Genomic DNA, 20,405 nt, shown 5'->3' with positions numbered 1-20,405 from the left:
ACACTGAAAAACCAGGGTTCCGGTTTTTGTTTAGGATGCATTTAATACGTTTTTAGAAAACGTACAGTGATATCTGACGTAAGCCAAGATGCTGGAAGGAGTGAGTGCCTCTTTTTTTTTTTTTTGAAGAACTGCTTATTGCTTCTTTTTTCTTTGGCTGCGCCACACAGGGTGAGCTTAATCCTGCTGCATCACATAGTACTGGGGGGACACGCAAAAGGAATTTTAGTCGCAGTTGATGAAAAATGCCCCACAGCTATAAAATGTGGAGCGAGGTTTATCTCTTGGCTACTGGCTTTTGACCAGGGGGCACTTTCAGCCGAAGTGTTTGGGCCTTATTTTTGTCACCTGTCCACCTTGTTTTAAAATATACAGTTGACCCTTGAACAACATGGGTTTGAAGGGCATGGGTCCACTTAGATGCGGGTTATTTTCAATAAACGCATACTGTGGTACTACACAATCCGAGGCTGGCTGCAGAAACCAGAACCACAGATACAGAGGGCTGACTATATGTTTTTCTTGAATTTTCCACTGTGTGTAGGGAGGGTTGTTACCCCTAAACCCTGAGTTGTTCAAGATCAAGTGTATATCTAAGAGGTCCTATTGTGCAGACAAACTCAGTACAGTTTATTGACTTTCAGATGAGTAAGAATGAAAACAAGGACAAGACAATGCAAACAACCCAACCCCAAATCAAGTTGCTTTATTTAAAATGATGAACAAGTTTCATCCCAGTGAAAAGTTAAAAATGCCAATCCAGTTGCGGCCCCACCGGCATTTGGTGGCGGACCCCACGGGTAAGACCCAAGCAGAACTAGGAGGCGCTCAGGGTGCTCTACGTGACCCCGGAGGAGGCACCAGGCTCTCAGCAGACAGTCCCAGTTCCTCTGTAGTGTCCAGTCCCCGCGGAGAAAGCAGGCAGGCGGGGCCAGTTCTCCTGCTCCCGGGAGACCAGAGGATGGGGCCAGGTGCTCCAAGTTTTTGAATTTGAATCATGAGACAAAGTTGAGAGCCACCTCTGCAGTTTTGCTGCATACAATGTAACATCCGTGTAACATCACGACAGAAGCCGGGGAGGGGTGGAGTATGAGGAGAAACCAGACTCCACATGGAACCATCAGCGGGACCCAGTACACAGCAGGAACGACTTATTTGTGGAAATGCTACATACAACTCAAGAAACCTATAGCTGCGTGCTTATACGCCTACTTCCTAGACAGTGGTTTCTACAACATTTACTGCAAAACCCCGGTTCCACCCCACACTCTTTTCTGGAGTCCTAACGCATATCAAGGCGGAAACTCTAATAAATGTGTAAAGCACTTGCACCAGCAACCTTCTTGCTGATCCTTTGTTTAAATACCTTTAGCTGATTCACAAAGAAGCTGCGTCTTAAGTTAAAAATACAGCTATAATTATAATTATGTTCTTTTATGAAGATCTCATAAACTTGCATTTAGTAAGGACTGAACTTGCTTTTCTGGTCACGGAGATGGACATGCACGGCTCTACCCACTCCGACCCGTGGCCCTTGTGAACAACAGCCAACTTCACTGTCTGTGAAGCTCCACGAGGTCAGGGAGCTGTGTTTATCACTGTGGCGTCTACAGCACCTAGAATAGTGCCTGGTGCTGAAACATTTGTTGTGTGTTTTTTTTTTTTTTTTTTTTTTTTTTTTTGCGGTACGCGGGCCTCTCACTGTTGTGGCCTCTCCCGTTGCGGAGTACAGCCTCCGGACACGCAGGCTCAGCGGCCATGGCTCACGGGCCCAGCCGCTCCGCGGCATGTGGGATCTTCCCAGACTGGGGCACGAACCCGTGTCCCCTGCATCGGCAGGCGGACTGTCAACCACTGCGCCACCAGGGAAGCCCTGTTGTGTGTTTTAATAATTAACAAATGGGCATCTGCAAGCGAGAGCAAAACGTGAATAATGTCCCTGCTTTTGGTGGCTCTCCCCTCAAAGGCATCACCGTCAACACAACAGCACTACTGACCCCAGAGGCCCCTGTGTGCAGCACTGACCACCTTGGGCTGATGGTAAAGCCTTTGGCACCTCCCTCATCCCCAAAGACCCAGAGCCCTCCTGATGTCCTGCGTCCCCCGCTCTTGTCTCGCCCACCCCACTCCTCCTCTACAGTAGTTATTAGTCCGGATCCTTTCTTCCAGGACCCAGCTTGTCGGTTTTAAGATCTGCTGTCGTCTCAGAAAATAATCTCTAAAAATAGTTTAATGTTGTATCTTTCTTACTATCCTTGACACCACTCAAAGGAGTAGCTCACGCCAGGTGGGTAGAAAAGGTTAACTTTAGAACAGATGGACCCTTGGTTCCTGCTTCCTACCTCACCGTGATCACCCAGCCACACTCCACTGCTTTCTGTTTCCCCACCTCAGCCCTGCTTTGCTTCCACAGTGGTGTGTTTGCCTGGCCCACAGTGACAGTAAAAGGGGGGCTTCTGAATCTCTGGCCTGGTTAAGACAACGAAAGAGTGTCCCACAGTCATTCGTGTGGGGTGGCAAGACCCAAATGTAATCCGTGCTACCCAGGCACTTTCAGGAGAGGTGACTGCGGGCCTGTCAGACGGGCTGGATCCCTTATATCTGGGTATTGTTTTTCAAACAGGAATCACTTTTGGTATCTGGGGAAGTAAAACTGGGTGGCTAGTCTCTCAAACCAAACTTTCACTTTACCATCCCTGCTGCTGCAAATGCATCCCACCACGCCCCCTGGTGGCAAGAAGCCTGTTTGGTGGTTTCATCCTTTAAACTGAAGTGGAGGGAGGCACAGTTGGTATGGATTTTAGAGGAAAGGGAGTGAGTGTGACAGCCCGGTAGCAACACTGGGAAAAGGAAAAAAGCATTTTGAAGATGTCAAGAAAAGTTTTTTAAAAACGAGGAGGAATGCCATTCAAATATGAATAAAATCTCTCAGGGTTTGGATCTGCTCACAACCACAGACACTGGAGCCAGAGGGCCAGGAGGGGGAGTGGCAGGTAGAGCGACGTTAGGAAGTGAGCAGACGTTCCATCCAACCCAGACGCGTGTTCTGGTTGGCATTTCAGAATGCAGAAAACTGGACGAAGACAAAATAGGGGACCAGCCTTCTAGAGTAAAAGCCACACGACCAACCCAGAGAGTCAGGAAGTGATAACTGGTCTATCAAACGTGGAATATGTGGCGAAGAAGCGACCAGGAGTTCCCTGCTCACACCCGCTTGAAGGGAGGCTTTTGAGAGACAACACCATACAGCTCCAGCCACCTGCCCACACACCTCTGCACCAGTGAAGCTCCTCGGCCCCAAGCTACCGGTGCCCTTTCCCTTCCTCATTCCAGCCCAGAAAATGCTTTTCACAGGGGCACGCCCTCAACAACCCCCTCTTAGGGTGAATTTAGGGACAGATGAAGGCAAGCAGGTGAACTGACAGGGCAGGAGATGGAACCCGCTGGGCAGTCCCTACCAGAGTTAGTTAGAAGCCTAAACAGATCCCAAAGGCCAGAGGCACCACCTCTGCATTTATTCCCAGCACGTAACACGATCCCCACCTAATGTCTGCAGGTCCAAGAAGTGGGGACACTATCATGAACCCTCTTACAGAGTGAGAGCTTCTGACTTATGGATCACGTGGTGGGAATGATGGCGACAAATCTTTTAAGAACTTGGCCCTGTTTATAATTTAAGTTCTGTGATGACAAAATTATCCCTGGACTCTAACAGCCTCTCTCATTGTGGAGAAAAAGTAACGAATCCTAAGATAGCACTAGGCAGTGGTGAGTGGCCGGGTTACTGCCACCGAATGCGTTTCTGGACGGATGACGGCACACAGGAAGGCGGCACACTCGTGGTCCTTCTTACACGTAATCGCTTCACACAGAACTCACCGCTCACCACTCTCGGCGTCTCCGCTTGCGTGCAGCCGGCCACGTGGACGGCGGGAGTCCCTCACCAACACCAGCGAGGCAACAGATGCAACAAGGCATTCAAAGGATCACAACCCTCCAGCCTTGCGGTCGACCAGCTTGGTTTTAAAGGAGAAGCACAGCACCTTCTCACGCGACATCATGGAGGCCTTCGGTGCTTCACTAAGCATGCAGAGTTTTTTAACTTCTTGACAATCTAGTCTCAGTAAGCAGAAAAAAACAGCATTTGACCGGAGATGGGAGCTTGGGCCAGAGAGGATTATCCAAATTCAAAGAAGACAAAGGAGAAGGTAGGAGCAGAAGACAGGAAAACTGAGTTGGGTGGCCGCCAACAGCTCACGTGGGAGCCACTTCAGGGAGAGCTTCTGCTCAGGGGTGAGCACGGCCTCCACAAGTGTCCCTAATCCTGCCAAGGAAAGTACAACTGCCTGTAATCAGCATGTAGACAGCACAGCTGCGGCACAGCTGGAAGGATATGTTAAAAGCAGGACCCCCAGGACCCCAGGTTGATGTAATGGCAGGGCTTTCTCTAAAAACTTTTCTTACAAAGTCACACCCCAAGGGCAGATATAAGTCCACAATATAGAAAAAACTTAGAAAAGCAAGAAGAGAAATCTAAGTATGCCTGGGAAAAGGACAACTCGGGTTGAGAAATGCACCATCTAGTCTGATAAATCCACTTGATTAAGACACCCGAATTTCCCCCACGGAATTCCAGCCAGACCCCAGAGAATGAGGAAAAGACGACAGAAAGGAACGTAGGTCCTGTTCATCACATTTAAGCAAGCGCTAGGCTGCTTGGAGATACAAAGAACATAACAGGAATGTCAGCTGCAGCAGTCAGGGACTTTAGACAGAATCCCACAGGCTTCAATATTTCACTATCTTCCTTGAAACCTCACGTCTTTTTTCTTTTTTTTGGTGGGCCTTGTCGGGCGGCATGCGGAAGTTCCCCAACCAGGGATCGAACTCATGCCCCCTGCATTGGAAGCTCGGAGTCTTAACCACTGGACCGCCAGGGAAGTCCACAACCTCACCTCTTAATGCTACCTATAGTTGACACTTCAACTAGCAGCACATGGACAACAGGGTTCTGCGGTTTAAAGACCCTGGATGCACGCAGAGTCACCAAGCTTCAGTGGGAGCCTGTTGTGTGCCCAGCACCAGAGCAGGTGCTTGCAAAAAGATTAGCTTATGGATTTTTATCTCAAGTTTTAATTTATTTAGATCCTATAGGGTTTAGAACAAAAACCAAAACCCATTGGAGACATGATTAAGATTTTATAAGGAATCTGCAAGCGCTCAAAGCAGCAGTGGCAAACTGGGAGAAAAAGCAGGAGGCCACGCCTCAGGCTCTTCAGAAGATATGGGGTAACTTCTCAGCATTCTCTTCCTTTACTGCGGTAACTATCACTTCCCCATCAAGGGCACCCACCAGCGGAAACACTATCTTCTCCCAAGATCATGACAAGAAGAGCAACAAGGGGATATTCTGGTATTCTCCAGGAAAAAAGTTCCCAAGATATAAAATGAATTTAACTTTTATTATTAAATAATGTAAAGGGTTCCCTTGGCACCATCCACGTAGATTCTCGCCCTTATGCATAAAACAAGCCACGTTCACTTGCACAGGTAGCGGAGAAAAAAGCTACTGTAGCAAATGCTAAGTGACTGGACTCCCATTCCCAGAGCATCCTCATTCTCTGGCTTTCGCTGGCCCTCCCAGGTCTGCAGGATCCACAAGGCTGCCCCCCAGGGCCCTGCCGCAGGCTGCAAGCACGTCCTTGCACACAGACGACAGCCACGCGCGGTCACCTGGAGGAGCTGCGCTCTTTGCTCACACAGTCGTCCTGGGAGGTGGTGTCCCCGTTTCCCACTGCGCTGCACGTCCTCCTCTTCTTCCTGCGGTGCATCGTCCCCTCGCCTTCAGAGCCGGACTCACACTGGACACGGGAGGAGAAAAACAGGGGTTCGGTCGGATACAGCCCAGTTCTTCGCTAAACGAACCTCGGCCCTCAGGAGACAGCACGATACTGTCCACGCCTCCCTGAGGCAAAAGGGCCATTTAGGACACAGTCGGGATGTCCGTCTCCTCAGACCCCAAGGGTCCCTGCAGTGTTCTCTAACAGAAGGGGTGTTTGTTTGAAATCAAGATCCACCTCTAAGACTGTGTGAGAGCCAGCACTTTGCGATGGCATCGTGGAATTTCACTGCACAGCACTTAACACTCATAAAACACACGGCCTCCTCCAAAGAGGAGGCAGGATCAGTGGATCACACAGTCATGAGACAGGCATTTCATCTGCTAAAAGCACCGATGCTCTTACCCAGTGTTGTGTTAGCTTAAACAAGGTGACTGAATTTGCTGAGTTTCTAGGGTTATAGTTTACCATCCACGGGGGAGATTCCTAACGTGGGCTTTAAGTTTGGAGAATTCTTGGAGGTGGAATCCCGACACCAGTGTCCGCTAGCTGTGTGGTCCCGGGTCATTTACAGAATCCCCAGACACTCCTCTCACCTCTAGAGATGATTGTAACGATTCACTAGTACGTGCACAGCTGTAAAATGGGCAAAATTCACCCCACAGCGAGAACGTGGGCAGCTGCAGTTCTTGGAAGAAAGCGAAACACGTTCCCAGCGTCCTCCCTCCCGGGTAGGAGGTGCGAAGGTCACAGCTGGTTTTCAGGGCGACCAGCCCCGGAGGCCCAGGCCGCGAGCACGGACTCACCTCTGAGTCCGAGTCGGACGAGCTGGAGCTGGAGGAGCTGGACGAGTCGCTGGAGCTGTCGGAGGCGATCCCCGTGGACTCCTGCAGGTCGACGGAGTCAGCCAGCACCGCCAACTCAGGGTGCTCCTGCCTCAAGATCCTGAGAGACAAGACCCGGGTCCTCAGTGCTGGGACAGGCAGCGACGCCCACACGCAGTACCCCAGACTCAGAGCTGAGCCCTGTCTCTCCTAGACGCGCCTGTACGGTGCTGAGGACACGCGGATCCACAGGCTGGGGACGAAACCCCCCATGCTGCTCAGGCTTTCCTGAAAGGAAAACTAGCCACACACAACTCGCTACCCGCTGTGCAGACGAGACAGACGTGCTGCTGAGACGGAGGCAAATCTTCCTCGAGTTAGTCTTAGTTTTCCCCTCGGGAGAAACAATCTCTCTCGCTCGTCGTTTTTCCTGAACCTTTCCTAGCTGTTGTTTGTTAACCTCTCCTTTCCACAGCACAGTACTTAACGATGGGAGCTGGGCTTGGTTACATTGGTTTGTAAGAGACAAGAAGTATCAAGCAACAGAGAGGGTCCCCCCTCGCTGGAAGCTGAAGCTGAACGGGACTGTCGGGGCAGCAGGCAGCCCTCCCCTTGGAACCTATTCTGGCGGCCACTGCAGCCAGGGACAAAAGACCTGCTGTTCAGGACGGCCTTCAGCGTGACCAAACGGCAGCACGCGGCGGCCTGCGGGACAGAGTCAGTGGGCCTCAGATGCCTGAGAGTCTGGGGAGAACAAAGCCACCACCCTTGCTGGCCCTCTCAGCAGGGAGGTTGAGCGCTGAACAAGCCAGAATCCCTCTCTTACCCCGAGAGCTGGTCCCTCCAGGTCAGGGTTGGGACACAGTGGCACGGGGTGGCTGGGGGTGGCTTGCACTGCCGCTGCCCGTGCTGTATCTGTTCTGTGGATAAACAGAGGAGCTAAGTCTCCAGGGCAGTCACCTCGCTCACAAGAACTGAAGGTCATAAGTTTAAATGGGAATAATGCTTTGCGGTAAGAAAAAGAAATAACCAAAATAAAACCCAAACAAAACGGCTTCCTTTGCTAGCGCTAGCTTTGGGAAACCAAACCAAACCAAACCAAAAACAAAACAGAAAACGAGGAACAATCCCAACTGCGACCATGTTTTGACCGAGTGGCTTCAATCAAACATGCAGTCTTACCCTGTCACCTCAAGGCTGGCAAATACCCTGAGAACTAGCCCTGGCCTTGGACCCACTCTCCTCTCCCCGTGAGGTTTTGCGGCCCCGGCTTTTCCCAGGCCCGTCTAAGATCAGCACATGTTAAGACACCAGTGGACTCTTTCCATTTTATCTCTGGGGTAGAAGTTGGAACAAAGCAAAAATAAGGAAAAAAAAAGGCTCTCACCGATACCATTTCCTCGATAACTTTGGCCTCCCTCTTACCGTCTTGTGCCAGACAACAGGGAAGTTGGTGCTGCTGGCAAAATTCTGGGTAATGGCGATGGTGGCGTCAAGGTTGAGGACAACGTGCCACCAGCCTCCTGAAATCCAACAAGTAAACAGTTAAACAGGATTGGTTCTACACGCGATCGCGCCATGACATAAACTTCACATAACAAACACCACAAACTTCAGAACCTGGGGATTCCTGTCCACAAGGGACAGCTTGAGAGACACAGGACCCAGAGAGGCAAATGCTCCTCCTGAGGGCAGCGCTCACCAACGACCTGTTTGTGTAAAGTTTTCCTGGAGCGTGGCTGCACCTGTTCGTTTATGGATTGTACGTGGCTGCTTTCCTGCCACTTGGGCGGAGCTGAGCAGTTACAACAGAGACTACCCAGCCCGCAGTGCCTAAAATATCTGTTCTCTGGCCCTTTTACAGAATAAACGGGTCAAGCCCTATTAATCCAAAGCTGTGACCAGAACTGTAAAGAGAGCAAGTTCTTCAGTTTCTAGATGGAGAATGCCCATCTTGAACACCCTTACTTCCCACACTCAACCTATCAAAACAAAGTGTAGTTTTCAGGTGTAGGATTTCCTGCCTCTTGGCTCCTAAGTCACTCTTTCCTGACTCAATCCACCCAGTGCTACACTGATCAAAAACCCCATTTATAGAAATTAAGCACAAGTCACTGAACATATTCAATAAACAAAAACACTAAGTATCTACTAGGAATAAAAATGAATAGGCTCTCTACATACAGGAAGTTTATCAACAGTCATTATACATTCAGGTTACAAGAAACGTGGACAGCAGCCCCCCTGAGCATGTGACCACACAGCAACACATCACGGTCAGAGGCGGGAACCAGTCAGTTCACCCAGAGTCAGCGTGCAGAGGGATTTCTTTGACTCTCCCTATATAGTTGTGTTCCAAAATTACAAATTACTGAATTCAAAGAATGTACTTTCAGTTCATCTGTACCTGGTACAAAGACAGTCTCTCCTGGTTTTTGTAAGATTTCCAGGGGTTTGAATTCGGGAGGCCAGGTTGGAAGCTGTGTCCGGGGATAGATGATATTAAACCAAGTAATAGCTTCATCTTGCTGGTTCCCTCCTTCTTCTCGGGTCACCTTGATAAGTTCCCTGGGGGTGCTGGTAGGGAACAGGCACCAGCGCTTGTGGCCCTGGACTAAGGCATTCCAGGCACTGGTTCCCAGGGGGTCGATGTGAATTCCGGTTCCAGAGCGTGGTGGCCCCATCACAAACCACCTAAAGGATGGAAACATCCAAGATATGAAGTGCAATTTGACCACACGTACACACCACAAAAGAAGCTTTAATTTTACACCAACATGTTATCGTTATTTCAAAGACTACACACATTCTGGTACGCAGAAACGCTGAGGAAATTGTGCATGGACTGACCCCTAACAGAAAAAGGAAAAATCACCAACATGTCTTACTGCTGGACTTGAACTATTGAATCACCTGGGGAGCTTTCAGAAATCCTGATGCCCAGGCAGGAGGGCCTGGGCAGACACCAGAAGCCCTCTAAGTAAGTCCCAAGTGCAGCCAAGAGAGAACCACTCACTGTTTTGGAAACAGATTAGCTGACTGAGCTCAGCTGCTCCTGCTGTTGTAGACAAGATTATAACCACACCACTGCCCAGTATTTACCTGTAAGGGGGCCTGCGCTTCTCCCCCGCATACTGGAAAAGGTCATCGGTGAAGAACTTGGGCACCTTGTAGTCTTCCAAAAGTTTCCTTCTTTTGGGGTGTTCCCCATAGCTGCTGTCAAAGATGTAAAGGGGGCTGTCATCTCGGGTGCTCTCCATGTACTCGATGTAGTATTTCATCTTCATCTTCACGGAATAGCCGTCGTTATCCTCACCACACTTGAATTTCTGGTTCCGGTATTTCCTTTTGAGGCGCTCCAGAGTCCATTTCTCCTGCGCGGACCAGCCCTCTTGGGCATTCAGCAGAACCACGGGCTTGTACGGTCTTTCGTAACGTTCCACAAATTCACCCACCGACAACTGTAAGGCGTCTGCCCTTTCCACATTGTCCTGAGGGAATCAGAAAAGACCTATCGCATTAAAGAAAAAAAAAAAAGTCCGGCGGCAGTTAAGGGTGTCCCCCAAGGCCAATTAGCAATCACATACCCAAGGAGCCAGATTCTATTTCCGGCTCCTCTTAGGGAGGGAAAAGGACCTGCTTGTGTTCGGGCACTGCGCACCGAGCGCCACCGCATCAGGGAAGGGGGGCTTCGCGTCTTCCACTCGTGGCTTTTGACAGCCGGGGTCCCTAGGGCCCCGCCGCCCAAAGGGATGCAGGGGTGACAGGCCTCGTGAAGGGCGTCAGGGGCGTGGGACTCCAGCTGCCTCGGCAGGCGCGTTTGCGGCGCATAGAAGGAGGCCCACCCTGGGATCTGGGCCCCGATGACCTCGACCGCCGCGGGGTGCGGGCGAGCCCATCGTAACTCCAGGGGCCGTGCTGGTCGCGGACCCCGGCCCCGGTAGAGGTGCGCAGCTCCCGGGGATGCCCGTGCCCCGCCCGGCCCGCGATCGCGGCCCGCTCACCGCCACGGCCGCCGGGTTCAGCGAGAAGCTCTCGTAGTAGTTGTGCCGGATCCAGTCCAGCGAGTCCTTCAGCTCCGGCCGCGCACTCCGCTTGGCCTCGCGGATCCGCTTTTTGCTCTTGTGGTTCATCCTGCAGGGTCACCAGCTGGTTCCGCGACGACCCTGGCGCAGCTCGCTTCCTGCCACCAGTGCGTCCCCTCCCCGACCCGGGCGGCGGCGGCGGCACCAAAACGTCCTTCGCTCCAGCCCGGCGCCTTTAAAGTCGCCTTCCAGAAAATTCACTCCCTAACCACCTCCCGAGCCTCGGGTTGGGCCTGCGTCGGCCGTCTTCCCCGCCCGCTACGGCCTCTTGCGATAAGCCATTGGCCTCCGAGCCTCTGGGGTCCGCCCTCACACACGCCGGGTCTCCGCCATGTTGGGAAGGTCAAGACGCTCGAGGCACCACCTTGCTGCGGCCCCGCCTCTCCCGCACCTCCTTGCGGTTCGCGTCACTTCCGGCAGCCAGCAGTTCTTTCGTGGCTGGCTTCCGTCAACCTCAGAGTAGGGGCCTCCTGTCTTCTGTGTCTCGTTGGCCGGGTTTCGGGTCAGTTCTCGCCACGTGGCCATTTCGTCGCCCGAGGGGTGCTTACCCCCTTTTGCCGTCGGGTAGTAGCGACCCGACGTGGCGCCGGGGAGACGGCCCGAGCCGGTCTGAGAGCACCCGAGCGTGCAGCTTGGCAGCCTGGCGACCCGGCGCCCTCCCCTGCTCCCGGCCTGCCCGGGGGCCACCGACTCCCCTCCGACCGAGCGTGGTCTCCGAGGGCATGTGGTCCGGGCCAAGCGTTTTCGGTTCTCGGAGGAGCCGGGCCTGGGAGCTGAGGGGGCCGTGCTGGAGGTCCGCGTCCCGCAGGTGCGTGCGGAGGCACCCGCCGGGAAGCGCATTGGGGCTGGAGCGGTTCTCGGCCGACCAGGGGCTATAGGGAGGGGGGTCCGCGGCTTCCCGCCTTAGGCTGGACCACAGAGCGAAACGGTTTGCTACGAAGCCGTTTGGCAGATTAAATGTCCTTCAGTAAGAAATTTGAAGACCCTGCTAGGAAGGAGACCTTTCCATACCTAATATTTCTTGCCAGAAAAGTGGCATTCTTGACATCTAATATTTTTTTGATCTTGTTGAAGGGCTTCTTAATTCAGTTTCTGGGGGCGGGGGGAAGGGATTTCCACCCATCACTAACCAAATAAAGTTTCTCAGGCTGGCATTGCTTCCTTTCAGCTCATGGCTGACCCCGAACTCTCTCAAGAGCAATTATATTTTATATACCTCCAGTTTTTCAAAGCACTTTCACATTGCAGTGTTTCATTTTTTTAAACATCTTTGTTGGAGTTTACTTGCTTTACAATGTTGTGTTAGCTTCTGCTGTATAACAAAGTGAATCAGCTATGTGCATACGTATATCCCCATATCCCCTCCCTCTTGCGTCTCCCTCCCACCCTCCTTTTCCCACTCCTCTACGTGGTCGCAAAGCACAGAGCTGACCTTCGTGTGCTATGCGGCTGCTTACCACTAGCTATCTATTTTACATTTGGTAGTGTATCTATGACAATGCTATTCTCTCACTTCGTCCCAGCTTACGCTTACCCCTCCCCGTGTCCTCAAGTCCATTCTTTATATCTGTGGCTTTATTCCTGTCCTGTCCCTAGGTTCATCAGAACCTTTTTCTTTTTAGATTCCATATATATGTGTTAGCATAAGGTATTTGTTTTTCTCTTTCTGACTTACTTCACTCTGTATGACATACTCTAGGTCCATCCACCTCACTACAGATAACTCCATTTCTTTTTATGGCTGAGTAATATTCCATTGTATATATGTGCCACATCTTCTTTATCCATTCATCTGTTGATGGACACTTAGGTTGCTTCCATGTCCTGGCTATTGTAAATAGTGCTGCAGTGAACATTGTGGTACATGACTTTTTTTTTTAACATCTTTATTGGAGTATAATTGCTTTACAATGGTGTGTTAGTTTCTGCTTTATAACAAAGTGAATCAGTTATACATATACATATGTTCCCATATCTCTTCCCTCTTGCGTCTCCCTCCCTCCCACCCCTCTTGGTGGTCACAAAGCACTGAGCTGATCTCCCTGTGCTATGCGGCTGCTTCCCACTAGCTATCTATTTTACTTTTGGTAGTGAATATGTCCATGCCACTCTCTCACTTTGTCACAGCTTACCCTTCCCCCTCCCCATATCCTCAAGTACATTCTCTAGTAGGTCTGTATCTTTATTCCTGTCTTGCCCCTAGGTTCTTCATGACCTTTTTTCTTTTTTTTCTTAGATTCCATATATATGTGTTAGCATACGGTATTTGTTTTTCTCTTTCTGACTTACTTCACTCTATATGACAGACTCTAGGTCTATCCACCTCACTACAAATAACTCAATTTCATTTCTTTTTATGGCTGAGTAATATTCCATTGTATATATGTGCCACATCTTCTTTATCCATTTATCTGTTGATGGACACTTAGGTTGATTCCATGTCCTGGCTATTGTAAATAGTGCTGCAATGAACATTGTGGTACGTGACTCTTTTTGAATTATGGTTTTCTCAGGGTATGTATATGCCCAGTAGTGGGATTGCAGGGTCATATGGTAGTGTTCTGTTTTTAGTTTTTTAAGGAACCTCCTTAAGGAACCTCCTTTTTAAGGAACCTCCTTATACTGTTCTCCATAGTGGCTGTATCAATTTACATTCCCACCAACAGTGCAAGAGGGTTCCCTTTTGTTCATACCCTCTCCAGCATTTATTGTTTGTAGATTTTTTGATTATGGCCATTCTGACCAGTGTGAGGTGATACCTCATTGTAGTTTTGATTTGCATTTCTCTAATGATTAATGATGTTGAGCATCTTTTCATGTGTAACAGCAGCTGGTGGTGTAGGTATTGGCAGTAGCAGTTTAAATATGAGAAACAGCTTAAAAGGAGTTGAAGGCTGGAGTGGAACCCATTTCTGGCAGTTTCTAAATGCCTACACGTTGAAATACCCCTTTGGATTTTTTTTTGCTGCGCCACACGGTGTATGGGACCTTAGTTCCCCGACCAAGGATCCAACCCGTGCCCCTTGCAGTGGAAGTGTGGAGTCTTAACCACTGGACTGCCAGGAAAGCCCTCCCGACCTCCTTTGGATTTCTTCCCAAATTTAGGGAGTGGGTGAAGATAGGCCTTGTGAAAACAGATACACTTTTTTTTTTTTTTTTTAACACCTAAATCTGCATAACTCACTCCTCAGGTCAGAAATCCTTCATTGTACTCCTGGGTAGAATCCAGCAGGGCAGGCATTTTAATCATGCCTAGCATATTTTAGGCACCAATATTTTTGTTGAGTGTATTGAATGATTAGGTTCAGACCTTCAGTTCCTTCACCTTTGATATTTTTACCTCTTCAGTAATTGCTGTATAAATATTCTTTTTTAAAAAACAAATTTATTTTTGGCCGCATTGGGTCTTCATTGCTGCGCGCGGGCTTTCTCTAGTTGCGGCAAGTGGGGGCTACTCTTTGTTGTGGTGCTCGGGCTTCTCATTGCGGTGACTTCTTGTTGCGGAGCACGGGCTTCTCATTGCCGTGACTTCTTGTTGCGGAGCACGGGCTCTAGGCTTGTGGGCTTCAGTAGTTGCAGCACGCAGGCTCGGTAGCTGTGGTGCACAGGCTTAGTTGCTCCACAGCATGTGGGATCTTCCTGGACCAGGGCTCGAACCCGTGTCCCCTGACCTGGCAGGCGGATTCTTAACCACTGCGCCACCAGGGAAGCCCTGTATAAATATTCTGACTTCCAGCATGAGTTATTTATGGCATACAAAAAAATTCTTTTCAGGTCCTGCATCTTCAATATGGAATGTATGTTTGGCCCTGTGCTGTGGTCCTGGCCCAGTACCTGTGGTTTCACAGAGGATCTCTGCCAGGAAAGGCTGTCTTAGAGGTACAAGTGCCCTTGAGGTTTGCAAAAATCCTAGATTATTTTCCAATTTAAGTCTATATGCTGGTTATTGGGTTTTGTTAGGTATTTTTTAAGTCAGGGATGATCTGGCCAGCTTGTGAGGCAGGTGAGCCAAGAATGTTTTTAAAAGTGTTTAAAAAGAAAGTATGCACCAGAGACCATATGTGGTCCACAAACACTAATATTTACTGTCTAGCCTTTTAGTCTTAAAATGTATCCCATGCTTTCTCACCACTCCATCTGGCTCAACTGCTGAAGGGTTACATCAGAAATACTATGCTTAAACCCAAAGACTAAATACAGAAGCTTAAGAACATCTCTTAACTTTTGCAAAACCATGTAAATGAAATGAAGGCATTTGGTGCTTACTTCTGGCCCAAAGTAATGATTGTCAGCAATTCGGTAAAGGTCGGGAATCTCTATGCCCATCCTCAAACAGGAAGCATGTGTTTCAGCTGATGCAAATAGTGATATTTATGAAGGCACTCCTTGGTATTATTCCTTAGTATGTTTAAGCTCCTTGCTGCTCTCAAGACCCAACTGGAAAATCCCGTTAAGTATAAGAAAGTCATGTTGCAGACCTGTCAGGTTTTAGTCACATGAAGGCTATTTATAATTGGTAGTAACAACTGAATGGCTGGTTGTGTATCCACATCACCCACTGAGCTTTTAGAGAGCTGGTGTCCTTGATAATTAGCTCCTTATAGATCACAGACCCTCACAGTTCAAACCCCCGTTTAAGGGTTGTCAGAATTGAGGGCCCTTTAAAATGTTGAAATGGGCTATAACTCCTTTGACCCAATTAGAACTGCCATGACAAATCTGGAGGAAGCGCCACATAGTAAAGCAGTGTTAAATTATGGCATGTTTTATAGATATGGCAAACTATCTTTACACATTGACCAATGCAAGCATGAAATGAGAAATCATTTGCCAAGATCCATTAATTCTTTGCAGTTCTAAGCAAAACCTTTAACCTTGTCATTAGATTGGAGCTGGAGTGAGCCTTCCAGGAATTATGGCTGCAAAATGCGGTGCTGAAGTAATACTGTCAGACAGTTCAGAGCTGCCTCACTGTCTAGAGATCTGTCGGCAAAGCTGCCAAATGAATAACCTGCCTCAGGTGCATGTTGTGGGACTCACATGGGGTCATGTATCTCGGGATCTTCTGGCTCTACCACCGCAAGACATTATTCTTGCATCCGATGTGTTCTTTGAACCAGAAGGTAAACCTTTTTTGCTCTTCTCAGTAGTAAATTTAGTTAGAGATACAATGGAATTAAAGTCTATTAAGAAGTTTTTTCTTCCCAGACTTTGAAGACATTTTAACTACAGTTTACTTTTTGATGCAGAAGAACCCCAAGGTCCAATTGTGGTCTACTTACCAGGTAAGAAGGTAAGCCTGAACAATCCTGCTTTACTCCCAATTTTATTAAAAGTTAACCCAAGCCTTACTACTCTACTCATTCAGTGTGTAGTTTAAGGATATAATAAGAATATATCTAAAGCAAAACAGGAAAAGCTTGGTTTTTTAAAAATAATTTATTTTTTTCAGTGCTGACTGGTCACTTGAAGCTTTGCTCTACAAGTGGGACATGAAATGTGTCCACATTCCTCTGGAGTCTTTTGGTGCAGACAAAGAAGATATAGCAGAATCTGCCCTTCCAGGAAGACATACTGTTGAAATGCTGGTCATTTCCTTTGCAAAGGACAGTCTCTGAATTATACCTAAAAGCTGTTTTGGGACAATGTCAATACTGATTAGCAACCTGGCAAGCCAACTGTGTGACTCAGACCACTTCAGCTTGAGTACAGTGGATCTGAAGATGGTCAGATCGGTTGACTTTAGATTGTGATGGGTCACATAACCATTAAAAACAAAAATTAAAACTCCTATAAGAAAAAGAACTTCGATTGTTCCTAAGTCATTAAAATAGGGCATAAATTAGGTTATGAGAAGAGGGTTACTCAAAACCTTAACAAAGTGCTACCTTAGAGCATTGAGGATAGTAGGTACTTAACTGGCATTTCCACTTTATAACTTAGGGGGAAAAAAAATCAACTACTAAACATTTCATTTTAATTCTATACAGTCAGTAACATTCACAAGATAATTGCACAGGTCTTTCAAATAAACGGGGGAAAAAAGACCAAGACATATTCTGAGAAAATCTAACACCAAGAGAACGTTTTAATTAAACTACAGAAACAATGGTTATAGTACAGAATATTCATGAGCAAAAAGATACACCATGTTATAAGTACTTACAAAGTTACAAACCATTTGTTTCCTTAACATTTTCCACATTTTAAGTTCATACATGAAGATGGTCGGATTTACCATTTTTTGGGGGGGGGAGAGGAAGAAAAAAAAAAGGTGTATTTATCATCGCTAGATGTGCTCACTGTATGCTCCGTTATTTATATGCAAGGCCCGGGTGACTGGAAGTGCAGTTGTCAGGCATTTTAATAAACTGGACAGCCATTTGTTTCTGCACGACAAGGCATCTTTACACAGGAGCAATCAGGAGAAAACAGGAAACAGCCAAGCACTCTGCACTGCAACACGCCACCTTAACAGCTAACCAGCATTACTCAACTGCTACACAACTGCGCCTAGTGCACAAAAATACATAAGAGAAGAGATTAGAATTGTGTTTGGTAAACAATCCTTTTTAAAAAAAAAATCAAGTCTTTTCACCTGAAAAGTCTTTATACAAATTTGGGTTCAGTTTACCATTTAGACCTGAAGGTAAATAACATATACAAACAATTTACACCAACTTTCGTAGGTTTTTAATTTTAAGGTATGAAGGCAATGTTGAGTCAATCTCTTGACAGCTTTAGGCTGTGTGTAATGGCTGCACACGTTTCCTTAAAAGTCAGGAGGCCACAAATTAGGTTACCAATCTGTTTAATTTCAAACAAAAAAAGTCAGCACTATATAAACAAAAAGGAAATTTTACCTCAAATATCCAAGCCAATAATGAAATCTGAAGTCGTTCACCTCACTAAATTACAAGAAATTTGAATAACAGCAACAAAATGGCACATAAAATGAGTTTGCCACCTGAGGCAAAGCTTAAAACAAGTAAAAAGTTAGACAAAATGTTACAAAATAACCTTTTCAATAGCCAGTTGCTTGTTCCAAGGACTCTTCAGTGGACTGAGTACTACTGAGTACGTGGGTCCTTTCCCCCCAAGTCTTCCTTTATGTTGCTTGTCGACACATCTAGGTTTGAAAAAAAATAAGTTCAGTTTACCTTCCATTACTATGAAATCACCAAAGGTGCACATGGTTTTAATTTCAGTACTTACTAAGGGTCTGGTGAAACCAGTAGGTTACAGAAAGGTTCCAACCAGCCACTAATCAGTTTTTTAAAGGCCCAATTAGGAAAATTTCACAAAGGCTACCATCAGCATTAAAAGTTTGTGTTTACGTATTCTTGGCCAAATAACCCAGGTGAAAAATGGTAAGGGGGGAAAAAAGAAAAGAAAAAAAAAGAGGGCTGTATCCAAACAAAAGCAACTCGAGATCAGACAATTAGTCTACATTTTAAGTTTTTAGTGTTCAAATGAAACACATTTGGCATTTCAGAATGCTTTAACATCTGAGCTACTTAGGGCCCTTTCCTTTTAAAAAATAGGACCAAACAATTTGAGAGTTAAAGACACACTATCCTTTCCCCACCCAGTGCAATCAATACCTGTAAACTTTTGGTTCCAAAAGTTCATTGCTTCGTTTTTGCAATTCGTTTGCGCCACATCCATTAGAATATGAAGTCCCAGTCAGCACAACAATAGTTGAACTGATTGTTTTCTCTAAGAGGATAGTGCATCTTTAACATTTAAAGACAAACCTGCTCCAATACACGCCCACAGAAACTGGTCCCTGGAGGATCAGCCAAATCAGTTAAAATCTGCAATACTGGCCAATATTCTTTTATCAAACAGGAGACCGCAGCTTTAAAGGGGAAAATGCAGACGTTGGATAAAAACAGCAAGAAATAGTCATTTTCATTAGTAGGTCTCAAAACAGTTTACGAAACAGCCATTATTATCTAAGCTTCATACACATCCTTTCTGCAGACCCCTCTCTTCAGTTTTACTCCCAAAGCTGAGTTAGCTCAGAGCAGCACTCCTAATATGAGGAGTCACTTTTATATTAATCGGATCAAAACCACTACTCCAAACCCCATTTCTGAATTCGGGCCATGAGTCTCGGAGCCCCGCAGACATTACCATTTGCTTAAGAGGACACCGCTCCTTCCTCTTCAGGAGACTTGGGAGGACTCTTGGATCGCGACCTGGACTTGGATTCCCTCTTGGACACGGGCGGAGGACTCCTGGACCTAGACCTGGACCTGGACCGCGAGCGAGATCTGGAGACAGACGAGGACTTCGACTTGGACCTTCGCGCCGATCTGGACTTGGAGGTTGATCGCGATCTTGACCGAGTACGGGACCGGGACTTGGAGCGGCTGTAGCGAGATCGACTCCGGGACCTGGACCGGCTCCGACTCCGGGATCGGCTGCGGCGACGCCGCCTAGGGCTGCGGACAGGGACGGCGGCGCGTTAGGGTTCCGCGGCCCCGCCCGCCCAGACCGCCATTATCTCGCCGCCAGACGCCATTTCCCTGGTCGCGAGAAGAGGGCCCCCGCCCTCTCGCGGCTCGCCGGCTCTGCCCGGCCGCCACCACGTGTCCCCGGCGGGCCTTTGTGAGTCACCCAGGCCCTCCCGGAACCCCGGCCGCGACGCCCACCCGCTTACCTGCGGCTCCGACGTCCGTAGCCACCGCCCCCGTACCTGCGGGGCGGGGGTCCCCGGCGGCTATGGTGCGAGTCCGGGGGGCGGCCGTAGCGCGCCATCTGCACCCGCAACTCGCGGCCGTCCAGCACGGCCCCGTCCATGGCGTCCATGGCGTCCTCAGCGTCGCGCTTGTCGTGGAAGCGGACGAAGGCAAAGCCGCGGGACTCCTTGGTGTAGCGGTCCCGCGGGATGTACACGTCGCCGACGCGTCCGTACTTCTCGAACACGCGCCTCAGGGTGTCTGGCGAGGTGCGGTAGGTCAGGTTGTCCACCTTGAGGGAGGTCATGCCCTCCACATCGGGAGGCGGGCGGCCGTAACTCATGGCTCTGAAGAGTCGGGCCGGGGCCCGTGACTGCGCGCCGACGGACTAACGCCCCGGCGGGCTCGCGCGCTCGGCTGCGGCGGCGGTCTCGTCAGCCTAGCTCGGCTCGACGCCGCGCCTCTCCCCTGGCGGTTGGTTTCCGCGTGGAAACGTTTGGAAAGGCCTGACTAGGACCACTGATAAAGCGCTACGCACCTGGCTCCACCAGAGAAGCAACTGGGCCGGCGGCCGGCTCCAGTGCCCGTTTATAGCCCTCCTCACAAAATGGCGCCCGCGCCACCCGGAAATGAAACCTCTGATTGGCTCGTCTCGCCCCGCCCCGTAACGTCCCTGCCGCGCGCCCCGCCCTTGTCCGGCGCGCCTGCGCAGAGCCCCGCGGGCGGGTCGAAAAGCGCGCAGTCACTGCCGATGGGAGGGGGAGCGGGATTTGCCGGCAGTTGGAAAGCCCGCGAAACGCTCCTTCCGGCTGCGAAGCGCACTGTGACGGCAGGAAAGGGAGGTGCTCCCCTACTGGGCTCCGCCTTCTGTTCATGCCAATTTCTAAGCTCCACGCAGGTTTTCTGCTCGGACGTCCGCCCCGCCTCTGTCGGGGGGCGTACTCCTTCACCTTGCCCGTCTGTGTTTGC

General features: G+C 49.0%; 3 protein-coding genes across 14 annotated transcripts; 1 reads left to right on the top strand and 2 right to left on the bottom strand.

Moving 5' to 3' along the window:
* Positions 1-73: 73 nt before the first annotated feature.
* Positions 74-11,079, bottom strand: JMJD6 (jumonji domain containing 6, arginine demethylase and lysine hydroxylase). Of its 6 annotated transcripts, XR_009537660.1 has the most exons (8): positions 10,669-11,077; positions 9,767-10,155; positions 9,072-9,358; positions 8,052-8,187; positions 6,647-6,785; positions 5,734-5,861; positions 3,880-4,114; positions 74-201 (listed from the first exon to the last, which is right to left on the bottom strand). XR_009537660.1 is itself a non-coding variant. In XM_060134888.1 (7 exons), exons 1-7 carry the CDS (start codon positions 10,795-10,797, stop codon positions 4,099-4,101), a joined length of 1,224 nt encoding a protein of 407 aa, XP_059990871.1. In that variant the 5' UTR covers positions 10,798-11,077; the 3' UTR covers positions 3,487-4,098. The 6 variants fall into 6 exon arrangements, 4 of the variants coding, with proteins under 4 accessions (XP_059990871.1, XP_059990870.1, XP_059990872.1 ...); XM_060134888.1 differs by lacking the exon at positions 74-201 and having other exon boundaries at positions 3,487-4,114; XM_060134887.1 differs by lacking the exons at positions 74-201; positions 3,880-4,114 and adding an exon at positions 4,121-4,324.
* Positions 11,080-11,101: 22 nt separating this feature from the next.
* On the top strand, positions 11,102-16,554 carry METTL23 (methyltransferase 23, arginine). Of its 2 annotated transcripts, XM_060134894.1 has the most exons (5): positions 11,102-11,557; positions 14,524-14,628; positions 15,635-15,872; positions 15,958-16,042; positions 16,202-16,554. In XM_060134894.1, exons 2-5 carry the CDS (start codon positions 14,545-14,547, stop codon positions 16,365-16,367), a joined length of 573 nt encoding a protein of 190 aa, XP_059990877.1. In that variant the 5' UTR covers positions 11,102-11,557; positions 14,524-14,544; the 3' UTR covers positions 16,368-16,554. The 2 variants fall into 2 exon arrangements, with proteins under 2 accessions (XP_059990877.1, XP_059990878.1); XM_060134895.1 differs by lacking the exon at positions 11,102-11,557 and having other exon boundaries at positions 14,540-14,609; positions 15,633-15,872.
* SRSF2 (serine and arginine rich splicing factor 2) lies at positions 16,170-20,230 on the bottom strand. 6 transcript variants are annotated; one of them, XR_009537663.1, is made up of 4 exons: positions 19,418-20,230; positions 18,889-19,199; positions 18,507-18,610; positions 16,170-17,878 (listed from the first exon to the last, which is right to left on the bottom strand). XR_009537663.1 is itself a non-coding variant. In XM_060134892.1 (3 exons), exons 1-2 carry the CDS (start codon positions 19,777-19,779, stop codon positions 18,896-18,898), a joined length of 666 nt encoding a protein of 221 aa, XP_059990875.1. In that variant the 5' UTR covers positions 19,780-20,230; the 3' UTR covers positions 16,170-18,610; positions 18,889-18,895. The 6 variants fall into 6 exon arrangements, 2 of the variants coding, with proteins under 2 accessions (XP_059990875.1, XP_059990874.1); XR_009537665.1 differs by having other exon boundaries at positions 16,170-17,262; positions 17,770-17,878; positions 18,507-19,199; positions 19,418-20,225; XR_009537664.1 differs by lacking the exon at positions 18,507-18,610 and having other exon boundaries at positions 16,170-17,262; positions 17,770-17,878; positions 19,418-20,220.
* Positions 20,231-20,405: the final 175 nt, after the last annotated feature.

The sequence above is a fragment of the Lagenorhynchus albirostris genome, chromosome 20 (genome assembly GCF_949774975.1).
Source record: "Lagenorhynchus albirostris chromosome 20, mLagAlb1.1, whole genome shotgun sequence".
Taxonomy (NCBI): Eukaryota; Metazoa; Chordata; class Mammalia; order Artiodactyla; family Delphinidae; genus Lagenorhynchus; species Lagenorhynchus albirostris.
Note: the sequence above shows the minus strand (reverse complement) of the source record. Positions and strands in the feature narration are given on the sequence as shown.